Source organism: Phascolarctos cinereus, unplaced genomic scaffold (assembly GCF_003287225.1).
Source record: "Phascolarctos cinereus isolate Bilbo 61053 unplaced genomic scaffold, phaCin_HiC Scaffold_726;HRSCAF=1367, whole genome shotgun sequence".
NCBI lineage: Eukaryota > Metazoa > Chordata > Mammalia > Diprotodontia > Phascolarctidae > Phascolarctos > Phascolarctos cinereus.
The window spans coordinates 89,138,903-89,161,773 of record NW_027556098.1 but is presented as its reverse complement, the minus strand read 5'-3'; the positions used below and the strand labels follow the sequence as shown (position 1 = coordinate 89,161,773).

Genomic DNA, 22,871 nt, shown 5'->3' with positions numbered 1-22,871 from the left:
TGTGTATGTTGGGGAGGTGTGTGTGTAGGATCTGTCATTAATCAGGTCATGTGGGAATTGAATAGCATGTGAGAGAAATAAGAGGAAGAAAGAATTTTATGAGAGGAGAGATTGGGTTGAACCCTTTGAGCAAAAATATCTAGTGTGAGAAGAAAGAATTTTGTTCTCCAAAGGCCTTTTTCAAGGAGCTTCATTAATACCATGCCAATCATTAATCACTTTTTCAAAATCCCAATTAAACTCTCATCTAAGATCGACTGGATCCAGATTTCCTGAGTCCTTCACCCCCCCCCAAAAAAAAGAATACTAACCCACTCTCATTAATGGTGAGTTTTACTTGAATAATTCCTTTTTCAACAGAACCTACATTGGCATATAATAATTTTCCAGCAAACCAAAAGTTGGTACTCATTAGGAAATGGCTGAGAGAAACCCTTGGGTCTTATCTGAAAACTGGCCCCTATCAATCAATCAATTATTATTTCCATGTTCCCTTGAATGTTTACAGATACTTGGGGAGTGGAACACATCCTTTTCTGAATTCAGAGAATTATACCTGTTCACTCTCCCCCTCCAAACTTGGAATAGTCCCTAACCTTTCATCCAATTACAAATCAGATTACCTAATGTTATATTGTTTCCTTTTAATTACTTGGCCTTATTTGATTGCTTTTAACATATAAAAAGTCTTTCTCCCCACCTGAATTTGGGGTCCAGGCCTAAGCTGAAGAAGTCTGGTCCCAGTTTGTTGGACAACTGGTATACATTACTAAATAAAAAGATATGCTCCGAAGATCAGGGTGGGGTGGGGGGAGAAAATGGCTGAGAATCCTTGTTACATGTGATACTGTGCATGGTATTATTATTCATTTGTCCTCTTGCACAATGAAGTCTGCCATTTCTAACATATCTGGAAGTTCCCTGGATAATATCCATGCGTTCCTCTTCAAAGTCTCTACAATGAATAATACCTATTTTGCATTAATACTAATACATTTCATTTGTTAGTGTCTTTGGAGTTATTTTCTTTTACTAGTTAACACTCTTGTTTTAAATACCACCTTTCCTTGAAAAACGTCCATTCTCCTTATACCTCTTGAACACCTTCAGATGCTCATGTGGAACAGAAGAAATTAAGTTGCCTTCCATATAAATATAGATAACAAAACCCAGGAATTTACACGGAAGGTCTAAACTGTTTTGTTCTGTTTGTTCCTAAATGCTCTTTCAGTATCTTCACTCGTATCTTTATTTGTGCCCAGGAATCAGACAAATTAACAGAGGGGAAAAAAAGTTTTATAACAGCAGTGAAAAAAGAGCCCCAAGTAAGTTAAATTAAAAATACACTTTCTATTTTCTGTGCTCAATTTAACAATTAAAAGTAATGTCACTGGACTCATTCCTTCTTTACCTTTTACTCCTAGGGGAATAACAGTCACCCAATCAGGTCCACTGGAGCGAACTGGCACTTTGATATTGATGTCACTTGAAGAGAAAGAGAAATAATTAAGAGCTATGAGTGGCAAACATTTGTTTTTTCCCCAGTTGCTTACCTTCAATTGTAAAGGCACAGATATGAATTCACAGAACTTAATTTACTTACAAATAAACTTACAAATGAAATACTGAAACATAGCTCCAAGTAATACGTTATTCTCAATAATCAGTTAGTTTTTAGGATGCATTTAAAAAATAATTTGCCCATAGTCAGATAAGGAGAAAGCACTTTGCACACCTGGGATTTGAACTCAAGATTAAAGCCCATTTGTTTCCAGCAATAACTATTATGATTATAATCAAGTTACACTGCACAGTGCATAAGGCAAAGCAATCTTTTAAAAAAAATATCTAATCCAATTTTCAAACTGTAAAAAAAAATTTTTAATTTAAATGGAGAGCTACAATTGAAAGGATAATAGCTTTGGAATCAAAGGACCTGGCTTCAAATTCCATCTCTGTGATTTAATATCTGTGATTTTAGGCATATCTCGAGCTCTCTGGGCCTCAGTTTCTCATCTGCAAAACGGGAAGGAAGAGGGAACTAGAATATGACCTCTAAGTTCCCATCTAGTTCCCAATCCATGATCCTATGAGTAACGTTCTCCCTATTAACTTTACGGCAGCACAGACTGAGACAGAATATATTTTAGAAGTTAGCAAGAATTTGTTTGCATATGTGTTCCAAGGTTTGGTTTTCCTTTTTTTTTTTTCAGTAGGGGTGAGGTGGAAGGGAGAGAAAATTAATGCCTGATGATTGGGAAAAAAAAGAAAATGTAATTTAAAAAAAGAAGATGACAGGAGCAAAATCCAACTCTAATTTTTTTTAAGTAAGTGTAATTTTATTTTAGTGACTAGCTTTCTCCAACTACCACCAAAGTCAATCTTCCTTTTCCCTTCCACCATTAAACAATGAAGGGATAATGAAGGAATATTGACCTATCTCTTAGCAAAAATCAACATTGATATGCTCTGCAGACATTATTTTTGTATGCACCAATATCAAATCAGAAGGTATATATAGTGACAAAAAGAGATCAAATGGATTTACCAGGATCCACTTAATTACCATAAAAATAAATAATATGCATGTATAAAGCACATATATAGAGATATACATATATATGCATATGTGTGCATATACAAGTATATAGTAATGACTATAAATCTGCACACACTTCCTTGCTTACCTTTTATTTTGAGCTATGTATGGTGAGATTCAAGGAAAATATAACCATAGCAGGAAATATTATTAATAGTCATTACCAATAATTATTACTATATTAACACAATAATATAGTAATAATCGTTACTAATAACCAAGGGTAGAAAGGGTAGATTTATAAAGAACTGGCCCAAATCAGAAGTGACTGATTGTGATTTATACCACATACCTTTGGAAGAAAGCACCCTCTGCGGTGGTTAGAAGACCCTTGAGGTACCCTCCTTTGTAATGGTTGATTCTGCTGCTACAAGGGAGCTTTTTTGGTTGGAAACAAAACCAGGGCTCCCCAGTGTAGAGATCTGTGAAGTTACACACAGGTAGGTTTCCTGGTAGACATACATTGCATATGGTGGTCTCTGAAATCCTCCCTGACCGAAAGAGACTTTTAAAATAGACTCTATCTGGCCTCACCTCCTGTAGATGCTGAAGGATCTGGACTGCTTCACTAGGGTGAACCAGAACTATAGATACAGTCACTTTGCCTGGCCAAAGCAAAGTAAAAAAAACTTTGTAGAATCCATTTTGGTAGTCTACAACTCTTCCCACTGCACCAGCTTGCAATTTGGGTGAGTGGATTCTGGCCTGTAAGTAGTCTCCACCATACTTTTTGGGCCTCCCTTGGAAATCCTGTACTTGAACCAGCACCTCAAGCTGGCTCCCCACCTTGAAGAAAGCTCCAGAGTTCAATATCACAAAATAGCTAGAGGAGGGGTCAGTGCTCTTCATAAACGGGACCAAATCCGCATACGGCTCATGGCTCTGCAAGGCTGCCAACAAAGAGTCCTCTTCCAAACGCTCCCTCTTAGATAAGGTTTGATGTTCATAACCGCAGTAAGGCTTTCGGACAACTCCTGTTGCTTGAGGGGAAATATCCTGTCCGCTGCTATCAATGACGGTAGCTAAAACACTTTCATGATCCAAGTGCTGAACAGAAAAACACAAAGAAACAAAACAAAACAAAAAAATTTCCTTATATGCAGTCAAGCAAACCTCTAACATTGTTGAGGCTAAATTTTAAAACAATATTAATAAAATTTTGGAAAAAAACTTGTGCTTGAAAAGAGGATTGGTGGCTTGAATAAAAGGTGTCCCCCTGAGTTTAAGATGTTTACAAAAGTTCCAGTTTTATGGGGATATCTAATATATTACTATTTACTCAAAATGGGAGAAAAGAAATGGAATGTCTGCTACCACTACTGGAATCTGTAGAATAAGAGAATGTTGAAACTAAGGTCAAATGACTTGTTCAAAGTCACACAGGTAATAAATGACAGAAACGATATTTAACCCAGGTCATCTCATTCCAAATCCTGTGTTCTTTCTACTAACTGTGTATATGTGTCATGTTGCCTTAAACCTACCAAGGTCATTTTCAATTGTGATCTATGATTTGATGTATTACAGATATATAGTTTAGTTTTTAGCTACTTGGGAATTACCTATCTCATAAAAGGAATGGGAAGTGAAGCTTGTTTTGATCAAAGGCAAACCAGAAGTAACCCTGGTTCTTTTTTTCCTGGCCTCGCTTTTCTTGTGAAAGGCTATCTCTGATCTAATTACAACTTTCCATACCATAAACTTCCATGTCCCTCGACTGACAACAGAGAGCCATCCCCACTACTTCCTAGCTCCCTGTCTGTGACATCAGAGGTAAATGATTAGTTAATCATAGCCCAGGTCAGACACACTTACCCTGTTACACAGCTAGTTAGTGTGACAGAACCCCAGCTAACACCAAGCTCTTTATATTCCAATGTGAGTATTATTATAATTAATAATCTGTCATAAACACATTTAGAAGTTAAATGAATATAATCAAAAGAGAAACAGCATGAATAGGGTATTGGACTTGGAGTCAGAAACACCTGGATTCAAAACCTACCTCACATACTTAACAGCTATGTGACCCTGGACAAGTTACTTAACTTTTCTCTGCCTCAGTTTCCTCATTGTATAAAGAGGAGTTGGATTCAATGACTTCTAAATTACATTTTAATTCTAAAATCCATACTTCCATAGTCCAATTTCCCAGGAAACACTATTATCTGATTTTGTGGAAAATATTAGCTATCTTTCTTAGAAATTCTCTTTTTATAGTACAGTTTTTCAAGATATTTTAAATGCTATATTCAATTTTGTCACTCGTTAATTTAATAGATATGTTTTGATAATTCATGATGAATGTCTTTTGGACATAATAAATCATTCTCTGGATTTTGAAAAGGCATCAAGCACACTAGTAAACAACCACCATGCCCCAGACAGGAATGAAAGCATGGTAATTCACTAAAGGTCCACATTTCTTCCCTCTACTGCCAATGAATGTACTTTCCCCCAAAGCCAGGAATTTTGAAAAGTGTGAGGCCATTTGGTCAAATCCCTTGCTACCAAATAGCTCCCAAATTGCATGAAGCAGAGGTAATCTCAGATTACAACAAGGATTTTCAGCAATTGAGCTATTATACAATGATTTCTCTTCTTTTGGGCATGTATACAGTTAGTTCATTTAAATAAATTGATTAACAAATATTAATTAAACACCTATTATGTACCTGTTTAGGCGCTGAGAATATAAAGACAATGAGTGAATCTGTTTCTAATAACATCGCATTCTAATGAGGATGACAAGAACATATACAAATGCATACAGAATAAATATAATGAGAATGAAAAAAATGAATACAAAGTAGTTAAATACAAGTTAGCTTGAGAAGGAAGGAAACTAGGAGTTGAGAGGATCTGGAAAGTTTTCAAGTAGAAAGCAGAGCTTGAGCTGTGTCCATAAGGAAGAGGATTCTCTGATATAGAGGTCAAGAAGAAGGATAGTCCATGTATGGCAGAGAGAGGCAAGCTGGAGCAGGGCTCATGCTTTAATGAATTAAGTAACATTATTATTTCAATTAAAAGTAACTCAAAAGGAAAAATGGAATTGAGTCTAAGGAACTTTTTCCATTGGCTTTTGCTCCTATTTTTTAAGTCAAGTATGGAACTTTTGGAAAGGATCTGTTTTCACCTCACTTTTAGATGTTGTAAGGCCCACCATTCTCTAGGGTTTACAACTTGAGTTAGAATCAAACTGTCTAGAAGGACATCAAAGGCTTTGCAAAACTTCCAGTTCTAAATCGGTGATTGATCCTATGCTCCGTTGCATTATGCCCTCCCTCTGAACTCCATACCTACCTACTCATCTTGTCCTTTTCCTCTCCTCTTCAGTTTCTGTGATGTGTCCCAGCTTTTGTCAGATTCTTGAATTTGCTCTGTCATATAAATAATAGTATACTTCAAGTTTTGCAAAGCCTTTGATCTAAGCAGTCATAGCTAGCCAGCTATCTAAGTCCTGGAAAAATTTTAAATTCAGGTATAAGATCACAGATACCAAATAAATGCCCTACTGTCCAACAGGGCACCATCCCAAGTACCAGAGGCTCCCTGGAGAGCCCAAATTAAGGACACTATAAAGGTTTTCTTCTTTTTAGGCCAGACTGGAGATGGTCCCCTGGGAGTTCAAAGACCAAATAACCAAAATAGAACTAGTAGGTGATTAAGGCCAAAAAGAGGAATACCAGTACCTCAGGTAACTGGAAGCAGTCTCCTACAGTTAAAGGAAAAAACACCACCTGATAGCACATAGTGAAAAGGAGGTGGGTATATTCTTTCAGGGGGAAGAAAGTACTGCAAAGACTGTATATTGCAATAAAATAATATTTCTTAGATGCCCTAGGAGAGAAATCTCATTCATAGTTTAAAAAAAAGTGTGTGTGTGTGTGTGTGTAACATTCTTGATAATGTAGGACACTGAAATAGGATTCTGTTTTTTGCAAGGAGAGTGAAATGAGGGAAGGAAATTGGGATACTTTGTACCTAATTTGTTGAGAAATTTAAAAGTTTTCTTGCAATAGTTTCCTTCCTGTCCAGAGAAATTATATGTAATCTTCAGGCCTGGAGTTAGGAAGACTTGGGTTCCCATCCCCCCATTCCAAGTCTAATTAACTGTGTGACCCAGAATGTAAATTATACTCTGCACTGTTCTAAAAACGAACCTCCTAACAAACAGAAATGTCTAAAACTGGAATGGGTTGTCTCAGGAGAGAAGTAACCCCACCACAAGATGTGTTCAAGCAGAAACAAAATGATCATATGTCAGACACATTGGGAAGTGAACTTGTGATTTCGCTGTGTATTAGGCCAAACGAGCTCTGAGTCTCCTCCACCCCTGATAGTCTATACTGCTTTTAATAGAATTCTACGATTTTTGTTTTCCTAGGTCATGTCGGCTTACAGAACCCACTTGGACAAAGTCCCTTTACAGAATCTCATTTGCTAAGGATGGAAAATAGGAAAGATAGGTAGGTAAAAGGTAGTGGGGAGCTATTCTGTTTACCAGTTGCCTTTAAAATTGAAATTCTAGGAGTTTCCAATACATGACACTTCATATCCTGGCCGAGCTAACCTCATTCTGAAAGTAAAAATGCTCTACGACAGTCTTATGAAAAGTCCTATCTATCCACTTTTCTATTCATTTTTATCATATCAGATTTTTCTGACAGGATTTATTAAAAAAAAAAAACAACTTATCATCCTTCCTCCCCCATCCATCCAATGCTCAATTTAATTGTTTTTAGGATGATTACAGATTTTATTTAATGTACATTCCAGAGGCTTAGCAAATACTGTCATTAGGATTGACAAAACATTTCCATGTTCCTTCTTAGCTTTTAAAAAAATGTGAATTTAACAAAACAAACAAAAAAAGAATGATATGGCACATGTTTCTCTGGACATTTCCAAAACACTCTGACAGCACTGTAGTAAATGGTCCTTCAAGCAGGCTAGCTCTTCTTATGGAATTCCCTTAGGTGCAGGCCATCTGAATCTACTGATGAGGACATCTGTTCAGTAGCATCAGCTTTATTTCTCTACAGAAAATTGCAAAGGCTTTTTCATCACCTTCCCTCTCCTCACTCTAGTCAGTCCCTTCATTCTCCCCAGAAACACTCTAGCCCTAGGGTTAATCTTTCTTAGTGCTCTTAACTTTTTTTGTGTTGTGGACTCTTTTGGCTGTCTGGCAAAGTCTACGGATCCCATCTCAGAATAGCATTTTTAAATGAATAAAATAAAATATTAAGATTATGAAGGAAATCAATTATATTGAAATAAGCTGTCAACAAAGTTTTAAAATAAATATGTGGACCCCCAGTTAAGAACCCTTGCTCTGACCATATACCCTAGGGCCACTTCTATTTGGGGGACCACAATAGCTAGGGTTGCTAAGGAGACAGGTCTGCCTATGAATGTATTCTTCCTTTCCCAAAGATATTCTCATGGGCTTTCTATCATACACAGCTTGTTTTAATTGGTTTTTAAAAATTTTTGTTGTTGTTGACTGAGATCAAATTGTGCTTCACAGACATCAATCTATGTGTAAATTTTCACTACATAGCTAGAGAAAGTATAGAAAGTTGGAATACATATGTCCTGAGACCAGAATATACCCTAGCAGTAGCATTTTAGAATAAATCCCTGGTATTTATTTTCTTGTTATTTGCCTTTTTCTGGTTTTTCATGCATGCAGAATAATAATTCTGCTTAACCGAGAGCCATAAAATAGGATTCTATTTAACTGAGGTTTTACTGTAACATTATTAAATTAGTTGATCTAAAGTAAGAGCTCCTGGGTTCAAACCCCAGATCTATTACTAACTACTGGCATGAAAAGATATTTCAGTTTACTCATTTATAAAATGATGGATTTGGACTAGAACTTGGATTTTAAAACTGGAGTTCACAGACCCCAAAGGGATACATGGTTACATTTCAGGAAGTCCATACGTTTGGTGGGGAAAAAAATATTTATTTTAATATAATTGGTTTCCTTTGTAATCTTATGTATTTTGTGAATTTAAAAAACATCATTTTGAGAAGGAGACTATAGGCTTCAGACTGCCAAAGGGGTCCATAATAAAACAAAGGTTAATTATTCCTGGATTAGGCCATTAATACTTTGAGATCCATATTGAACGTCATGTCAAACTTAGGAAAAGAAAAAAACAATTCTTGCCCATTTCCAAGGTGGAGGGGGGAGAGAGAGAGAGAGAGAGAGAGAGAGAGAGAGAGAGAGAGAGAGAGAGAGAGAGAGAGAGAGAGAGAGTGAGAAAGGAAGGAAAGAAGGATGGAGGGAAAGGTGATAGAGATATTTATGCACCAAAGCCCAGGATTTTAAAAAAGAGCCCAAAACAGAAACAGAAACAATTAGACAAACAGGATTATTAGGAGTATTTTTTTTTGTGCTATATGACATAAACTCTCTATGTGACCCTGTCATTTAACCTGTCATCTAAGCAATGCACAGAAAGTGCTGACCCACATTGGCAGAGGGAATTTTCTCACCAAGGAATTCCTTATAATACTGAAATCACAGGTCCAGTCCCTATCCCTATCCTAATAATGTTTGGATGATCTGATGACACCTCATAAGCTTAGCTACATTTGTTAGTATGGAATTTGCAAGGCCTGTTTCCTTGTAACACAGGTACAAACATTTTAATCAAGGAAAAAGGAGTCTAGAGAGAGATTAGAAATTTCAAGATAATTAGTCCAATAAGATACTGCTAACAGAATCATTTTACATCTTTTTTTTTTTTTTGGTGAGACAATTGGGGTTAAGTGACTTGCCCAGAGTCGCACAGCTAGTGTGTATTATGTGTCTGAGGCTGGATTTGAACTCAGGTCCTCCTGACTCTAGGGCTGGTGCTTTATCCACTGTGCCACCTAGCTGTCCCATCATTTTATATCTTACTGAGGGCACAAACATGTTAACCACCAGATTTTCATAAGAACTATCTTAACAATCTGGTTGTTCTCATTTCACAGATGAGTAAAAATAGTGACGTCAGATCTCTCAGCAAAGATTACTTACTCAGTTAATGGAAAGGAAAATGATAGACTCCAAAGTCTGTGGTTTATTGGTTGAATCACTTTATCTCCTATACCACACTCAACCTAAACTAATAAAAATCTGTGTGGTGGGTCAATAAGCAGTCAAAGAAATTATATAACTATAACTAAATTAGGTCAAAGGATTAAAAGATTCATCAGTCTTTGTAGATATGGGAATAAAATGAATATTCTAGTGACAAACTGAGCCATTTGTAATAGCACAGTACTCTACAGGTCTTCTGCACTTTGACAGAAGCTAAGGGTTTTAACCTTAATAAACCTTAACCCTTTAATAAAAAAAAACATCAAACTTTTTTGGCCCCCTGGAACTATCTTTACCAGCAGCTCGCCACCTCTACTAACCTCCTACCTCCTGCAACCGCTGCGGCTACACTGACTTGCCTGGGGATGGTAGTCCGTCTGTCTTTCCCCTTCTCTGGGGGCATACCTATCATCTCATCCTTAAGAACCTGAAAAGACCTTAGCTTAAAAGGGCCAGGATCTCCCATTGCATCCTGATCCATCTCTAGTCGTCCTGGCCCCAGATGGCTCTGGAGGAGAAAGTGAGGCTAGCGATCTTGCACAGCCCTCCCTCACCGAAATCAAAGTCAACTGCAAGTCATGCCATCATCTCTCTGATGTCACAGTTCTCTTCCAGAACGAAAGATAAACACAACAACAACAACGACACAAGTTAACCAATGCTCAGAAACCTTGCCTTACATGCTGAACAGAAGAGGTTCAAATGGTAGTTATAATCCATTTTTCTAAAGGGAGGGGAGAAAATAAGCATTTATATAGCAGCTACCATGTGCCAGGCACTGTGCCAATAGCTGACTCTTTAAACACTGTTGCTCACGCATTTCAGTTGCATCTGATTCTTTGTGACTCCCTTTGGGATTTTCTTGGCAAAGACCCTGGAGTGGTTTGCCATTTCTTTCTCCAACTCATTTTAAAGATGAGGAAACTGAGGTAAACAGGGTTAAGTGACTTCCCCAGAGGCACACTGTTTGTAAATGGCTAAGGCTGGATTTGAACTCAGGTCTTCCTGACCCCAGGCCAGGTGTTTTATCCACTATGCCACCTAGCTATTTTTGCAGGGTTTTGCAAAGTGATTTCCTTAATAAAAATCCTTGAAATGGTGGTGGTGAAAATGTTATTATCTCCACATGAGGAGACATTTTTACATATAAGGAAAGCTTAAGGGATTTGCCTATGATCACATACCTAATTAAATATCTGATGTGGGATTCAAACCAGATTTCTTGACTCCAAGTATACCAAGTTACTCTTATGATAAAACTCAATCCATAAACAACCCAAGAAGGATACAGGTTAGCTATCAAACTCCTCAAAACAGGACCATGACTAACTATGCTGCATTTCATGGGCACAAGATGCAGGTGTCCATTCTCAGTGGAACACTTATCTGAATGTCTGCAGTGAGGAGATGTGCCAATACAGCAACCTTTTCTTTGTGGAATTTTAAAATCTCTTAGGCCTGCAGAGTCTTCCAGATTGCCTGAATTCTGCCAGAATTTTCCCAGGCATCCATAATTTATAGCTATAAATATATTTGTTCCTCTATATGAGGACATACGCCAGGCTGTCCTCCATATCCCCTTGTAGATAAATTGGGAGGTGTTTGTGTGTTGCTCTGTAAATTCCCAAATGAAAGATTAAATTAAGCAATGTCCTTCCTATTCCAAGTGGTTTAGCAATAGTTTGGAGCAGTTTGTTTATGGCTATAAAAATCAGACCCCCTTCCTGTACTTCTCTGACCTCTCTCGCTGTCCTCACTCGTGGTTTAGCAGGTTAATGTATTTTTCCTTAAATTAAAATAGTCCAGGAGTTTCCAAGCTTTGGCTACAGTCTCTTCTTTTTAGGAAGTGTTGCTTTTTTTTTAGTATTGCTTTTTAAAAAAATTACTCCTTCTTATGTTCTGCTCATTTTTGTTTGCAGGCATCCAGCCTGATATATGACTCTGCGTTTCAACAGAAATGCTGATGATTGAATGAGGTTTATTTTTGCTGTGGTCAGGCCAGTTTGTATGACATAATCCTAAATTTTTTTTTACCAGTCTTTTTCTCTTACTTATCTCATAGTGCAGTAGGAAAAGTCAGAGTCAGAGGACCTGGATTCAAATTCCAGTTTTGCCACTGGATAACCATGTGACCTCCAGTATATCACTTAACATTACTGGACCTCAGTCTTCTCACCAAAAAAAATGAGAAGTTGGATTTGATGGTCTCTGAGATCCCTTTCAGCTCTACCTCTACGATCCTCTACGTGAACAATTCTTATCCTGGTATCCAGCCTGAATGACTTCAAAATGCTAAAAGGCTAAGTGGACTGCCTGGATGACAATTTCCTTCTACTCTTTATAGGCAGACAGACCACAGCCATAGGGCTTGCCTACTATGGAGAAAGGAGAGGTACAAACTTCTCATCATTTTTTTTCCATCCCATTAAGCCTGTCCCTTGACTTCCCCATAATGGCCATTCATTTTATTTTAAATAATAGCCTATCCAAAGTAGCACAGCACAGGTCAACGCCTCCTGAAACTGACATTCCCAATCTCATCAGTCCTAAAGGTTCTCTATGGCACTATCTCTTTTCCTCACTTACCAATGTGTAACAAGTATCATTTGACCCCTTTAAAGTTCCACTGGACTATTTGACAAAAACTGCTGGGAAAACTGGAAAACAGTATGGCAGAAACTAGATAGAGACCAACATCTTACACCATATGCCAAGATAAGGTCAAAATAGGTACATGATTTAGACATAAAGGGTGATACCATAAGCAAATGAGGAGAGCAAGGAATAGTTTACCTGTCAGATCTATGGAGAAGGGAAGAATTTTTGACTGAAGAGATAAAGAGTATTATGAGATGTGAAATGGATAATCTTGATTACACTAAATTAAAAAGGTTTTGCAAAAACAAAACCAATGCAACTAAGACTAAAAGGAAAGCAGAAAGCTGGGAAACATTTTTTACAGCAAGCATCTCTGATAAAGGTATCTCTCAAATATATAGGTAACTAAGTCAAATTTATAAGAAGGCAAGTTATTCCTCAATGGATAAATGGTCAACAAATATGAACAGGCAGTTTTCAAATGAAGAAATCAAAGCTATCTGTAGTCATATGAAAAAATGCTCTAAATCACTATTAATTAGAGAAATGCAAATTAAAACAACTCTGAGGTACCACCTCATATCTATCAGATTGACAACTGTGACAGAAAAGGAAAATTATAAATGTTGGAGAGGGTTGGGGAAAATTGGGACACTAATGCACTGTTGGTGGAGTTGTGAACTGATTCAACCATTCTGGAGAGCAATTTGGAACCATACTTAAAGGGCACTCAAACCGTGCATACTCTTTGATCCAGAAATACCACTACTAGGTCTGTATCCCAACAAGATCATAAAAAAAAAGGGGAAAGGATTTACATGTACAAATGTATTTATAGCAGCTCTTTTTTGTGGTGACAAAGAACTGGAAATTGAGGGGATGCCCATCAACTGAGGAATGGCTGAACAAGTTGTGGAATATGAATGCCATGGAATATTGTCATGCTTTAAGAAATGACAAGCAAGCAGATTTCAGAAAAGCCTAGAAAAATTTACATGAACTGATGCAATATGAAATGAGTAGAACCAGGACAACACTGTACACAGTAACAGTAACATTGTGTGATGATCAACTATGATTGACTTAATTCTTCTCAGCATTAAAATGATCTAAGACAATTCCAAAAGACTCATGATGGAAAATGCTATCCACAGCCAGAAAAAGAACTGATGGAGTCTGAATGCAGATTGAAGGATACTATTTTTACTTCATTTTTTTCATGTTTTTTTTCTCTTTTGTTCTGTTTCTCCTTTCACAGCATGACGAATATGGACATATGTTTTACATGACTACATATATATAACCTATATCAAATCACTTGCCATCTTAGGAAGGAAGGGAGAGAGGAAGGGAGAAAATATGGAACTCAAATATAAATTTTTTTTAAACTTTTTTATAAAAATTCTTTATAAAAAAAGAATGGTAAAAATTATCTTTACATGAAATTAGGAAAAAATAAAATACTATTTAAAAAGTAAAAAAAAAAGTTCCACTGGGGGCAGAGAAATATCCCCAATGAAATAAAAAAGACTTTGTTACTTGCAGAGTATCTATAAATTATCAGCTTCCAGATCACAGGATTATAGATCTAGAGCAGGGGGTTTTAAACTTTTTAGGGGGATCATGGACCCCTTTGACAGTTTGGTGAAGCCTCTGGATCCTTTATCAGAATGTTTTAAATACACAAAATAAAATATATAAGTTTAAAAAGAAACCAATTATATTGAAAACAGTTACTAAAATACAAGGTATCCCTAAAGTCTTTCTCTAATTTTTAAGCTTCATTAGTTTAAAACCTCATCATCTTATCATATCTGAGTATCTGAAGAGTAAAGGTGTCCATCAGGGGTACCCAACAACAATGACAGATGTAGAGATTTTGCCCAAATTCTTGGTACCCGGTCCCTTATTTCAAGGTTGAGGTGCCAGACAATACATAGTTATGTCAGTTTGTCAGTTTTAATCTAGTAAGTGTAGTTTTTAAGGTATTAAACCATAAAACTTCACTAAGACTTTTAGGACACATATTTTTTAAAATAAACAAATTAATGAACCACAGGATAAGAACCCTTGATCTAGAGCAGTGGTGTCCAGCTCAAAAACAAAGGCCACCAACCATACGTAAGGCTCCCTGTGGGCCTCATATTAACTTAGAAAACCACAAATTAACATTATCTATGCTTTATTGTATTTTTAGTTATGTTGTTAAACATTTCCCCATTACACTTTAATCTGGTTCAGGCTGCATTTAGGAGTGTTGTGGGCCATATGTGGCCATGAGCTGCATGTGTGACATTTCTGATCCAGAAGATCACAGTGCTAGAGCTGGAAGGGACCTCAGAGACCACCTAGCCCAATCCCTCATTTTATGGGTGAGATGACCCAACAAAGACATGATTTGAACCCTCATTCTCTGATTACAAATCCAATACCCTTTTTACTGCACCATGAGATAAGTAAGAGGAAAGGAGAAAATGGCAAAAAAAAAATTAGGATGGTGCCATACAAACTGGTCTGACCCACGGCAAACATAAATTCCATCCAATCAAAATGTGAGGTGTCATCATTTCTGCTGAAACACACAATTAGAGTCACACATTAAACTAGATGCCTGTGAACAAAATTGAACAGAATATAAGGAGGAGTAATTTTTTAAAAGACAATACCAAAAAAAATTCCCTAAAAAGGATAGATTATAGCCAAAGTTTGAGAATTCCTGCCTCATTTTAATTTAAAGGACAATACATTAAGCTGCTACGCCACAAGTGAGGGCAGTGAGAGATGTCAGACAAGTAAAGGAAAGGGGTCTGATTTTTATAGCTACAAAACAAATTTATAATTGTAGAAGACTGGCAGACATTTTTAAAGCTTACTCAAGTATTAGCCAAAATTTACTGAAATTCAGGGCTGAGGTAGTCTATAATTATATATAATTGAAAACTCTTTCCCTAAAATGTCTAACTGGTTCCCTTTTATTCCATTCCAACCCTAAATTCTGACTTATAATCTGTTGAGGACTCCACTGTATCATATTTAAACAAAATAAAGCTATAACTCACATTTGTAAAGTCCTTTCTGGCTTAAAAAATGCTTGCCTCAATAGTCCTGTGAAGAAAGTAGTAAGTGTATTATTATCTCCCTTTTAGAGGTGAGGAAAGGGCAGGTAGGTGGCCCAGTAGATAGAGTCCCAGGCCTGGAGTTAGGAGGACTCATCTTCCTGAGGTCAAATCTGAATTCAGACATTTACTAGTTGTGTGATCCTGGGCAAATCACTTCACTCTGCTTACCTCAGTTTCCTCATCTGTAAAATGAACTGGAGAAGGAAGTGGCAAAACCAGTCCATTATCTTTGCCAAGAAAACCCCAAATGGGGTTGTAAAGAACCTGATGTGACTGAAATGACTAAACAACAAAGAGGTGGGAAACTGAGGTGCAGTAGGTTGTGATTTGCCCATAGTCAAAGCTACTAGGTAACAGAGAATTTGAACCTAGGACTCTTGACTGCAAAGATTAGCTTTCCATTGTACTATGCAACCCAATGCCAACTGATATTGTATCTTTGATTAACAGAGCACTTTCTAACAAAAAATTTAAGCACTTTCACAGACATCATTCTCAATGGTTTCACTACAACCATTCCAAAAAAATAACGAGCTTCTGTGCCTCACTAGATGTGCCTATAAAATGAAGATGGGAAAACTTCCAGAAAGATGGCAAAGCACGAAATCATAAGAAACCTCCCTCCTTAACATGGCCTCAAGAAGAGACAGAGAAATGCCCCCAAAGAAGCAAGATGATCCAAAATCTTCAAAACAAACTTAAAAATTATCTAAACAATGAACAAACCAAATAGCTTTAAGGTGGTAAAAGAATATTATAGAATAAAATAAGCAGGGAAAAAAGTGTGAGCAGAAAATATAGTGAAAGCATAAGCAGTTGAATTTGGAAAACTGTAAAGAGGAAACATAAAAGTGGATAAAAGTTATGCCTATGGAATTAAAGAAACAAATTAAGAGAAAGTAAGGAAGGAACTGGATATAGTTAAGGAATCTTGGAACAAGATGATAAAGTAAGTTTTGTTGCTCAGTTATTTCAGTTCTGTTTGACTCTTCATGACCCCATTTGGGATTTGTTTGGCAAAGATACTAGAGTGGTTTGGAATTTCCTTCTCCAGCTCATTTTATAGATTAAGAACTGAGGCAAACAAGGTAAAGTGACTTACCCAGGGTCACATAGCTAGTAAGTATCTAGGGCCAGATTTGAACTCAGAAAGATGAGTTTTCCTGACTCTAGGGATGGTGCTCTGCCTAGCTGATGTGTGTGTGTATAATAGTTTATAAACATATTTATACTCTCTCTCTCTCTCTCTCTCTCTTCTCTCTCTCTCTCTTCTCTATATATATATATATATATATATATATGTATGTACATATATATATATACTAAGAATTGAGGTGACCAAATAAAGACAAGAAATGTTTTTGTTTAATTCAATAAAGAGGAGAACCTCTTTGTTCACCTTTGACAAGATTGAAAAAGAGTGATTAAATAAGAAATTATATGTAAATTTATATATAAAATATATTTACATATTTACTTATATTTGTATATTCTTTATTTACATGTTTGTATTTGCATAATTTTAGATTAATACATCAACGCATTAAAATCAGATAGTAATTACATTTTAATCTGGTTCAAGTGTCACTCAGGAGTGTTGTAGGTTACATAAGGCCAGCAGGCTACATGTTTGACATTGCTGCTCTAAGTGCCAAGTGCTAATTATGGGACACACTGAATAGAGATATAGGATACCACTTTAATAATATGATAAGGGAGGCTTATAGACTATAATAGTAATAATAATAATAATAAGCACTTATGTTGCATTTTAAGGCTTGCAAAGCACTTTACTCATTTGAGTTAAAAATTCAACTCTGTGAAGTATGTACTATTATTATCCCCATTTTATAGATGAGGACATTAAGGCTTACCAAGACTTGTCCAAGGTAACAAAGCTAGAAAGTGTATGAGACCGGATTGGAACTTGGCTCTTCCTCACTTTAAGTTCACTGCATCACCTAGCTTGACAGTATAAAAGCATATAACCCTATGGCCATCTATTATAAAATATTAAGAAGTCATTGTTAATAATGATAATTGCTAGAATTTACATAGTATCTACTAAATGCCAGGCACTGTGCTAAAATCTTACAAATATTATCTCAGTTCATCCTTATAACAACCCTCCCTTGAAATACTAAGAAATTATATCATTATTATTATAGTTGAAATTGAGGCAAACAGACATTAAGTGAGGTCACAAAGCTCATGTGTAAAGCCAACTGCAGCAGTCTGTCTAAAGTCTTCCTTCTCACTTGAATCTGAGACATAATCAGTTGTTCTTGAATAGAAGACAATCCATTTCAGGGAAAGATTATAATTTCTTGAAATTAAGAATCTGAGGTGGCCAAATAAAGACGAGTGATGTCTTTGTTAAATTCAATAAAGAGGAGTATCCTTTGTCAACCTTTGACTAGATTGTAGGGAATGGTTGGTTTCAGGAAGATAGCTTCTCTAAGGGTGCACTCTTCATTAATATGTTACCACTGTTCTGTTTGGCAATTAAAACAAACCCTAAATTAAAACTATGTACCTTTGTTTCCTTTTGCTGTGGAATTTTGTTGGGTTTTTTTTCATTGTTTGTTTGTTTGTTTTAGGACCTCTATAAAATGAGTGGAAATGGCTAAGAGGAAAGAGAATTCCAATTAAAAGGGGAAATGTTCTAACTCCACCCAGTGGTGAAAACCAGTCTGTCACTCTTAGAATTTCTGCCACCCTCGGCTACCCAACTACCCTTTCACTTTTACAGAATGTTAATATGGTAATTATTTTCAGTGTTGGTCAGTTTTCTAAATGTCCCTCTAACCTTTGCACACATCACAGTACAAATCATTTTTGTCAATCTTGGGTCTTGAATACCTACAAGACTAGGGAATATGACACAGAACACCTAACACAATACTAAATGGGGAAAGACGCATAAGAATACCTTTGATGATACAACTGTAAAAATATCTTAAAGCAAAGAAATGCAACCACAGTAAGTTCTCTGATGACCCTCTCATTCTCCTACGTCCTTACCCTCTAATGCACACAATCTATATCCCAAGAATCCTTGGGTCTCTGTTCTATTGGAATGAAATGAAACTCACCTCTAACTGATTAACATTGAGGACTAGAAGGACAATGGTCAATGCTGCCAGGAGACAGCAGATAAACCATGGTTTGCAGAAATTCGTCCACATTGTCTACTTGTATCTCCATCAGTCATGGTGGACACCATGCTGCCTTTGCTCCACAGAGGTCAGTGTCATTGCTTCTCAGGATTACAAACTTCCAGGTAATGTTGCTTCTCTCTGTTAGCACTTTTAGAGTTCATTATTAAAGGGGAAATACAGTAGATTTAAATACAAAACATCATTCAAAGATCTCCTAAAGGAGAAATAAGAAAGAAGTATCAGTAGCAGAAGACTGAAGTTAAGGTAATAATAATTAATAATAATATCTTACATATAGTTATTGTTTTCCCAAATTTTATCTCATCTGATCTTTACAACCCTGTGAGGAAGGCAGTGAAGGTAGATAGGAGTGAAGGCACCAATTCAATAGACATAGAAATTGAGGTGCAAAGAAGTTATGACTTCCCTATCATTATAAAGCTAACAAATCATGGAGGGACTCTCACAGGGAAATATTTCACAGTGCACAGGAAAATTAAAAATCAAATAAATACCTATGTTGAAGATTTAAATTATGAACAAGCAAACAGTCAATTTCACTCCAGAATGATGATGAGTCTTAAAAGCTGAGGTAGGCAGGGGTTAAGGGACAGCCTGAAACACTCCATCCCCAGACTTGAGACATTTTCAGTAGCTTGTCCCTATGCCTAGTACTCTCTTCCTCTTTATCTTTATCTCCTGGCTTCCCTGGTTTCCTTCAAGTCTCAGCTCTCCTTTGGCAAGAAGCCTTTTCAAATCCCTTTTAATACTAATTCCTTCCCTATGACGTTATGTCCAATGTATTTTTTTATTTATATAGATATATAAATGGAGAGAAGGGGAGAGAAGAGAGGAGAGAAAAAGAGAGAGGATAAAGAGAAAGAGAGGGACAGAGAAAGACAGAGACAGAGAGAGAGAGAGAGAGAGAGAGAGAGAGAGAGAGAGAGAGAGAGAGAGATTGTAAATAGTTGTTTGCATGTTGTCTCCTCCATTATATTGCGAGCTCCTTGAGGGCAGGGAATGATTTTGCTTTCTTTGTACTTCCAGTATCTACCATAGTACCTGGCACATAGGAGGTGGTTAATAAATGTTTGTTGACTTGACCTTATTTGACTTGTTTGAACAAGTCATTCAGTAGATCCATCCATACGTATATTTCACACAGGCACTGCAAATGGACAATTAACTGAACCTGGAATTGCATAGGAGGAAAAGAGGCTAGATTCTGGGAGCAGGAAAGATGGGGAAGATCCCTTTTACTTGTATAGAGAACTGCTAATAAGGAAACTGCTTCTCCCAAAGCAAACTGCCACCTACTCTGTAATTTATAGTCTGGGAGTGCTGCTAGGGGGAACCATGCCCCAGGGTCACACAACCAGTATATATCAATAGTAGAACTTGAACAGATGTCTTCCTGACTCTGAGACCATTCTCTATGCACCACATGATAATGCCTCTCTGGATTACATTTGGGAACCTGAAAAGCTCTTTCACTGATCCCAAGCTTCTCCCCGAAATGAAAACCTTTCTTTTTTTATATCACTATTCCTGCAGTGATATTTAGATGGTTGCAAATCAAGGGAAACTATAATCTTGGCAGAATCAGAATTGTCACCCAAAGGTCAGTAAAGAGACGCATGGTGAGTACAATATATTACCAACGATACTTGAAAGTAGTGGCACAAAAGATATCAGAGATTTATGACCAGAAAAGGGGGTTGGCTGGTCATGTAACAATAGTGAAGAATAAGAGATAATCTGAATGCTGCATGGATATCTATGTAATGTTAAGAAATCTAGAGATAGACCCCCATCTTGCGGGGAGCCCCCATAGAGGATTTATAGTATGACTTGGGAAAAAGTTGCATAGGATAATAAGGCATAGATGGGTTATGAATTTTACTACTGAAAGGCATATACAAATAATGAGCTTACAGATCCACTTAAATATTAAAATATAAAATCACATTAGATTTTTAGCCTGCCACATCAATGCTGATTTTCTACTGCTCAAAAAAAAAAAACCCACCAGAACATTTTTACACAAAAAAGCCATTTTCTCCCATATTGTTTTTATGTAACTGATTTTTTTAAACCAAGCACAAACTTTTATATTTCAATCAATCCACAAGCATTTTTAAGCACTTATTATGTACCAGGCACTGTGCTAAGAAATACTGGCCATACAAATACAAGCAAAGAGAAAGATAGTCTCTGTTCTCAAAAAGCTTACATTCTAATGAGGGAAGAAAACACACAAAAAAAGTGTTGAAAAGGGGATAAGGGGGTACCTGTTCGTGGGCCTGATACTGAATTCCAAAGAGTCAAAAGCATAACCACCAAGGGTATAAAAATTCACTGGCCTGGGTCCATCTCTAAAATGGAGGCCCTAGGAGGAACTCACCAATGGGAGAAGGAGGCCAGCATGCAGAGAGATGTTCGAGGGTGAGAAGCCTTCAGGGGAAGAATGGATGTTCCAGAGTGAAGAGGCCCCAGGTTCTGAGGGAAGTTCCAGGGTGAGACAGCAGCTGAGGCACCCTGATGGCAAAGTCCAAAGAATTTGTTATCATCATCATCATCATCATCATCATCACTGAACATCTTTTATGAAGCTCTCAAATTCTGACAAGGCAGGGTTTCTGAGACAATCAGTATCTGGTTTTCTCAAGAAGGTCTTCTGCATATAAGAAGTCTGACCACCAATACCACCTCAAAAATCAACAGGAAGTTCCAAACATAGCCAAAATACTCTAGGTACCCTGAGAAAGAGACAAGGAGAACCATACAGGACTCCAGGGGCCATATTCCCAAAGTCTTGCACTCTGGGAAAAAGAGAAATGCTCATATCAGAGAAAGTTCCCCTACCCCCTTCCTAAATCTTAGATCTGGAGTTGTTCTCCCAAAAGAAAAAAAAAAGCAGTTGTCATAAAGCTCCACAGCAGCAGCTATTCTCTAACTATGTGCAGTAGCCTCTTCTCCTCCTCCTCCTCCTCCAATTGACACACTACAATCTACCCCCAGCTTGCCATGCAGCTGACCCAGTTCACTACTCCCAATTCACCACTATGACTAGCAATGGTGCTGATCCCACCTATTCTAGGCTGCCACAAATTTTTAAATAATAATTTTGTCATCAACTATAATAATTATTCCTACTAGCATCCTGCCATCTGAAAAGTTGGCATACGCCATCTCTATCTATTTTCCAAATTAATATAGAACTGTTGAACACGATGAGACCAAGGACAGATCCTAGGAGCTCCTGCTCTAGTGTTCCTTCCAAAGGTTGCCTCTTCAAGATGAGTGAGCATCAGGGGCGGAGCCAAGATGGCAGAGTAAAGGCAGTGCCTTGCTTGAGCTCTCCCCCAAATCCCTCCAAATACCTATAAAAATGGCTCTAAACAAATTCTAGAGCAGTAGAACCCACAAAAAGACAGAGTGAAACAAATTTCCAGTCCAAGACAACCTGGATGGTTGATGGGAAAGGTCTGTTGTCATGGGCTGAGGGAAGAGCACAGTTCAGCATGTGCCCAGCAGGCAAAGAGCAGGCCTCAGCAAATACAGAGCAGAGCTCAGGGGACTAAATCACGGGCAGCTGTGGCAGTTTCCAGACTTCTCAAAGCACAAAGGCCAAAGACAGCTTAGAAGGTCAGTAGGAAAAGTCTGTCAGACCTAGGTGAGAGAGGAGCTCAATAACAACGCCGGTCCGGCACAGCCATGAGGCAGCAGCTGCTTCCAGAGCTCTCGGCCCATAGATGGTGGGGAGATCCAGCAGCTGATCAGAGGGGGACTGCAAGGATCTCTTTGCTGGCACTGAGGCAGAATTCTCTTGCTTTGCCCAGGCTTGGATATGGGTCACAGTTCTGGAAGGTGGTCCTGGGGTGAGAGGAGCACTGGCATGGTGAATTGTGGCAGATGTAGAAAGGGAATCCTCCTTACAGTTCCAAGGCAGAAAAAAGTGCTTGTGATCACTTACAGACCAGAGCACAGGCCAGGAAAGGAGTAAACACCTCGCCCTTGATCATATAACCTTGGAAGAACTGAAAATGTATAGGTCCTTAGAAGTATCTCTGAAAACAGCTGTACAAACCTCCAAAGCTTGGGAAAGTACATGTTTCCACACTGAAAGCTGAACCCTACCTTATCAAAGAGTTTAAAAGCCGAGTAATTGGCTGGGAACATGAGCAAACAGCATAAAAAAAACTCAGACTTACTTTGGTGACAAAGATCAAAACATACAACCAGAAAAAGACAACAAAGTCAAAGCTCCTACATCCAAAGCCTCCAAGAAA

The 22,871-nt window shown here is 37.5% G+C and overlaps 1 protein-coding gene across 2 annotated transcripts in view; it reads right to left on the bottom strand.

The window, feature by feature from the left end:
- The window catches only part of NXPE3 (neurexophilin and PC-esterase domain family member 3), a 39,735-nt gene extending 18,662 nt beyond the window's left edge, over positions 1–21,073 (bottom strand). The window contains exons 1-4 of one of the 2 annotated variants that reach the window (XM_020999947.2): positions 20,984–21,073; positions 18,514–18,726; positions 2,892–3,646; positions 1,412–1,485 (exon numbers count right to left, since the gene is read on the bottom strand). In XM_020999947.2, the coding sequence (XP_020855606.1) occupies positions 1,412–1,485; positions 2,892–3,646; positions 18,514–18,606 (922 nt within the window). In that variant the 5' untranslated portion in view covers positions 18,607–18,726; positions 20,984–21,073. Of the gene's footprint in view, positions 1–1,411; positions 1,486–2,891; positions 3,647–18,513; positions 18,794–20,983 lie in introns of both variants that reach the window. The other variant, XM_020999946.2, reaches the window with a different exon arrangement.
- Between the last annotated feature and the right edge of the window lie 1,798 nt (positions 21,074–22,871).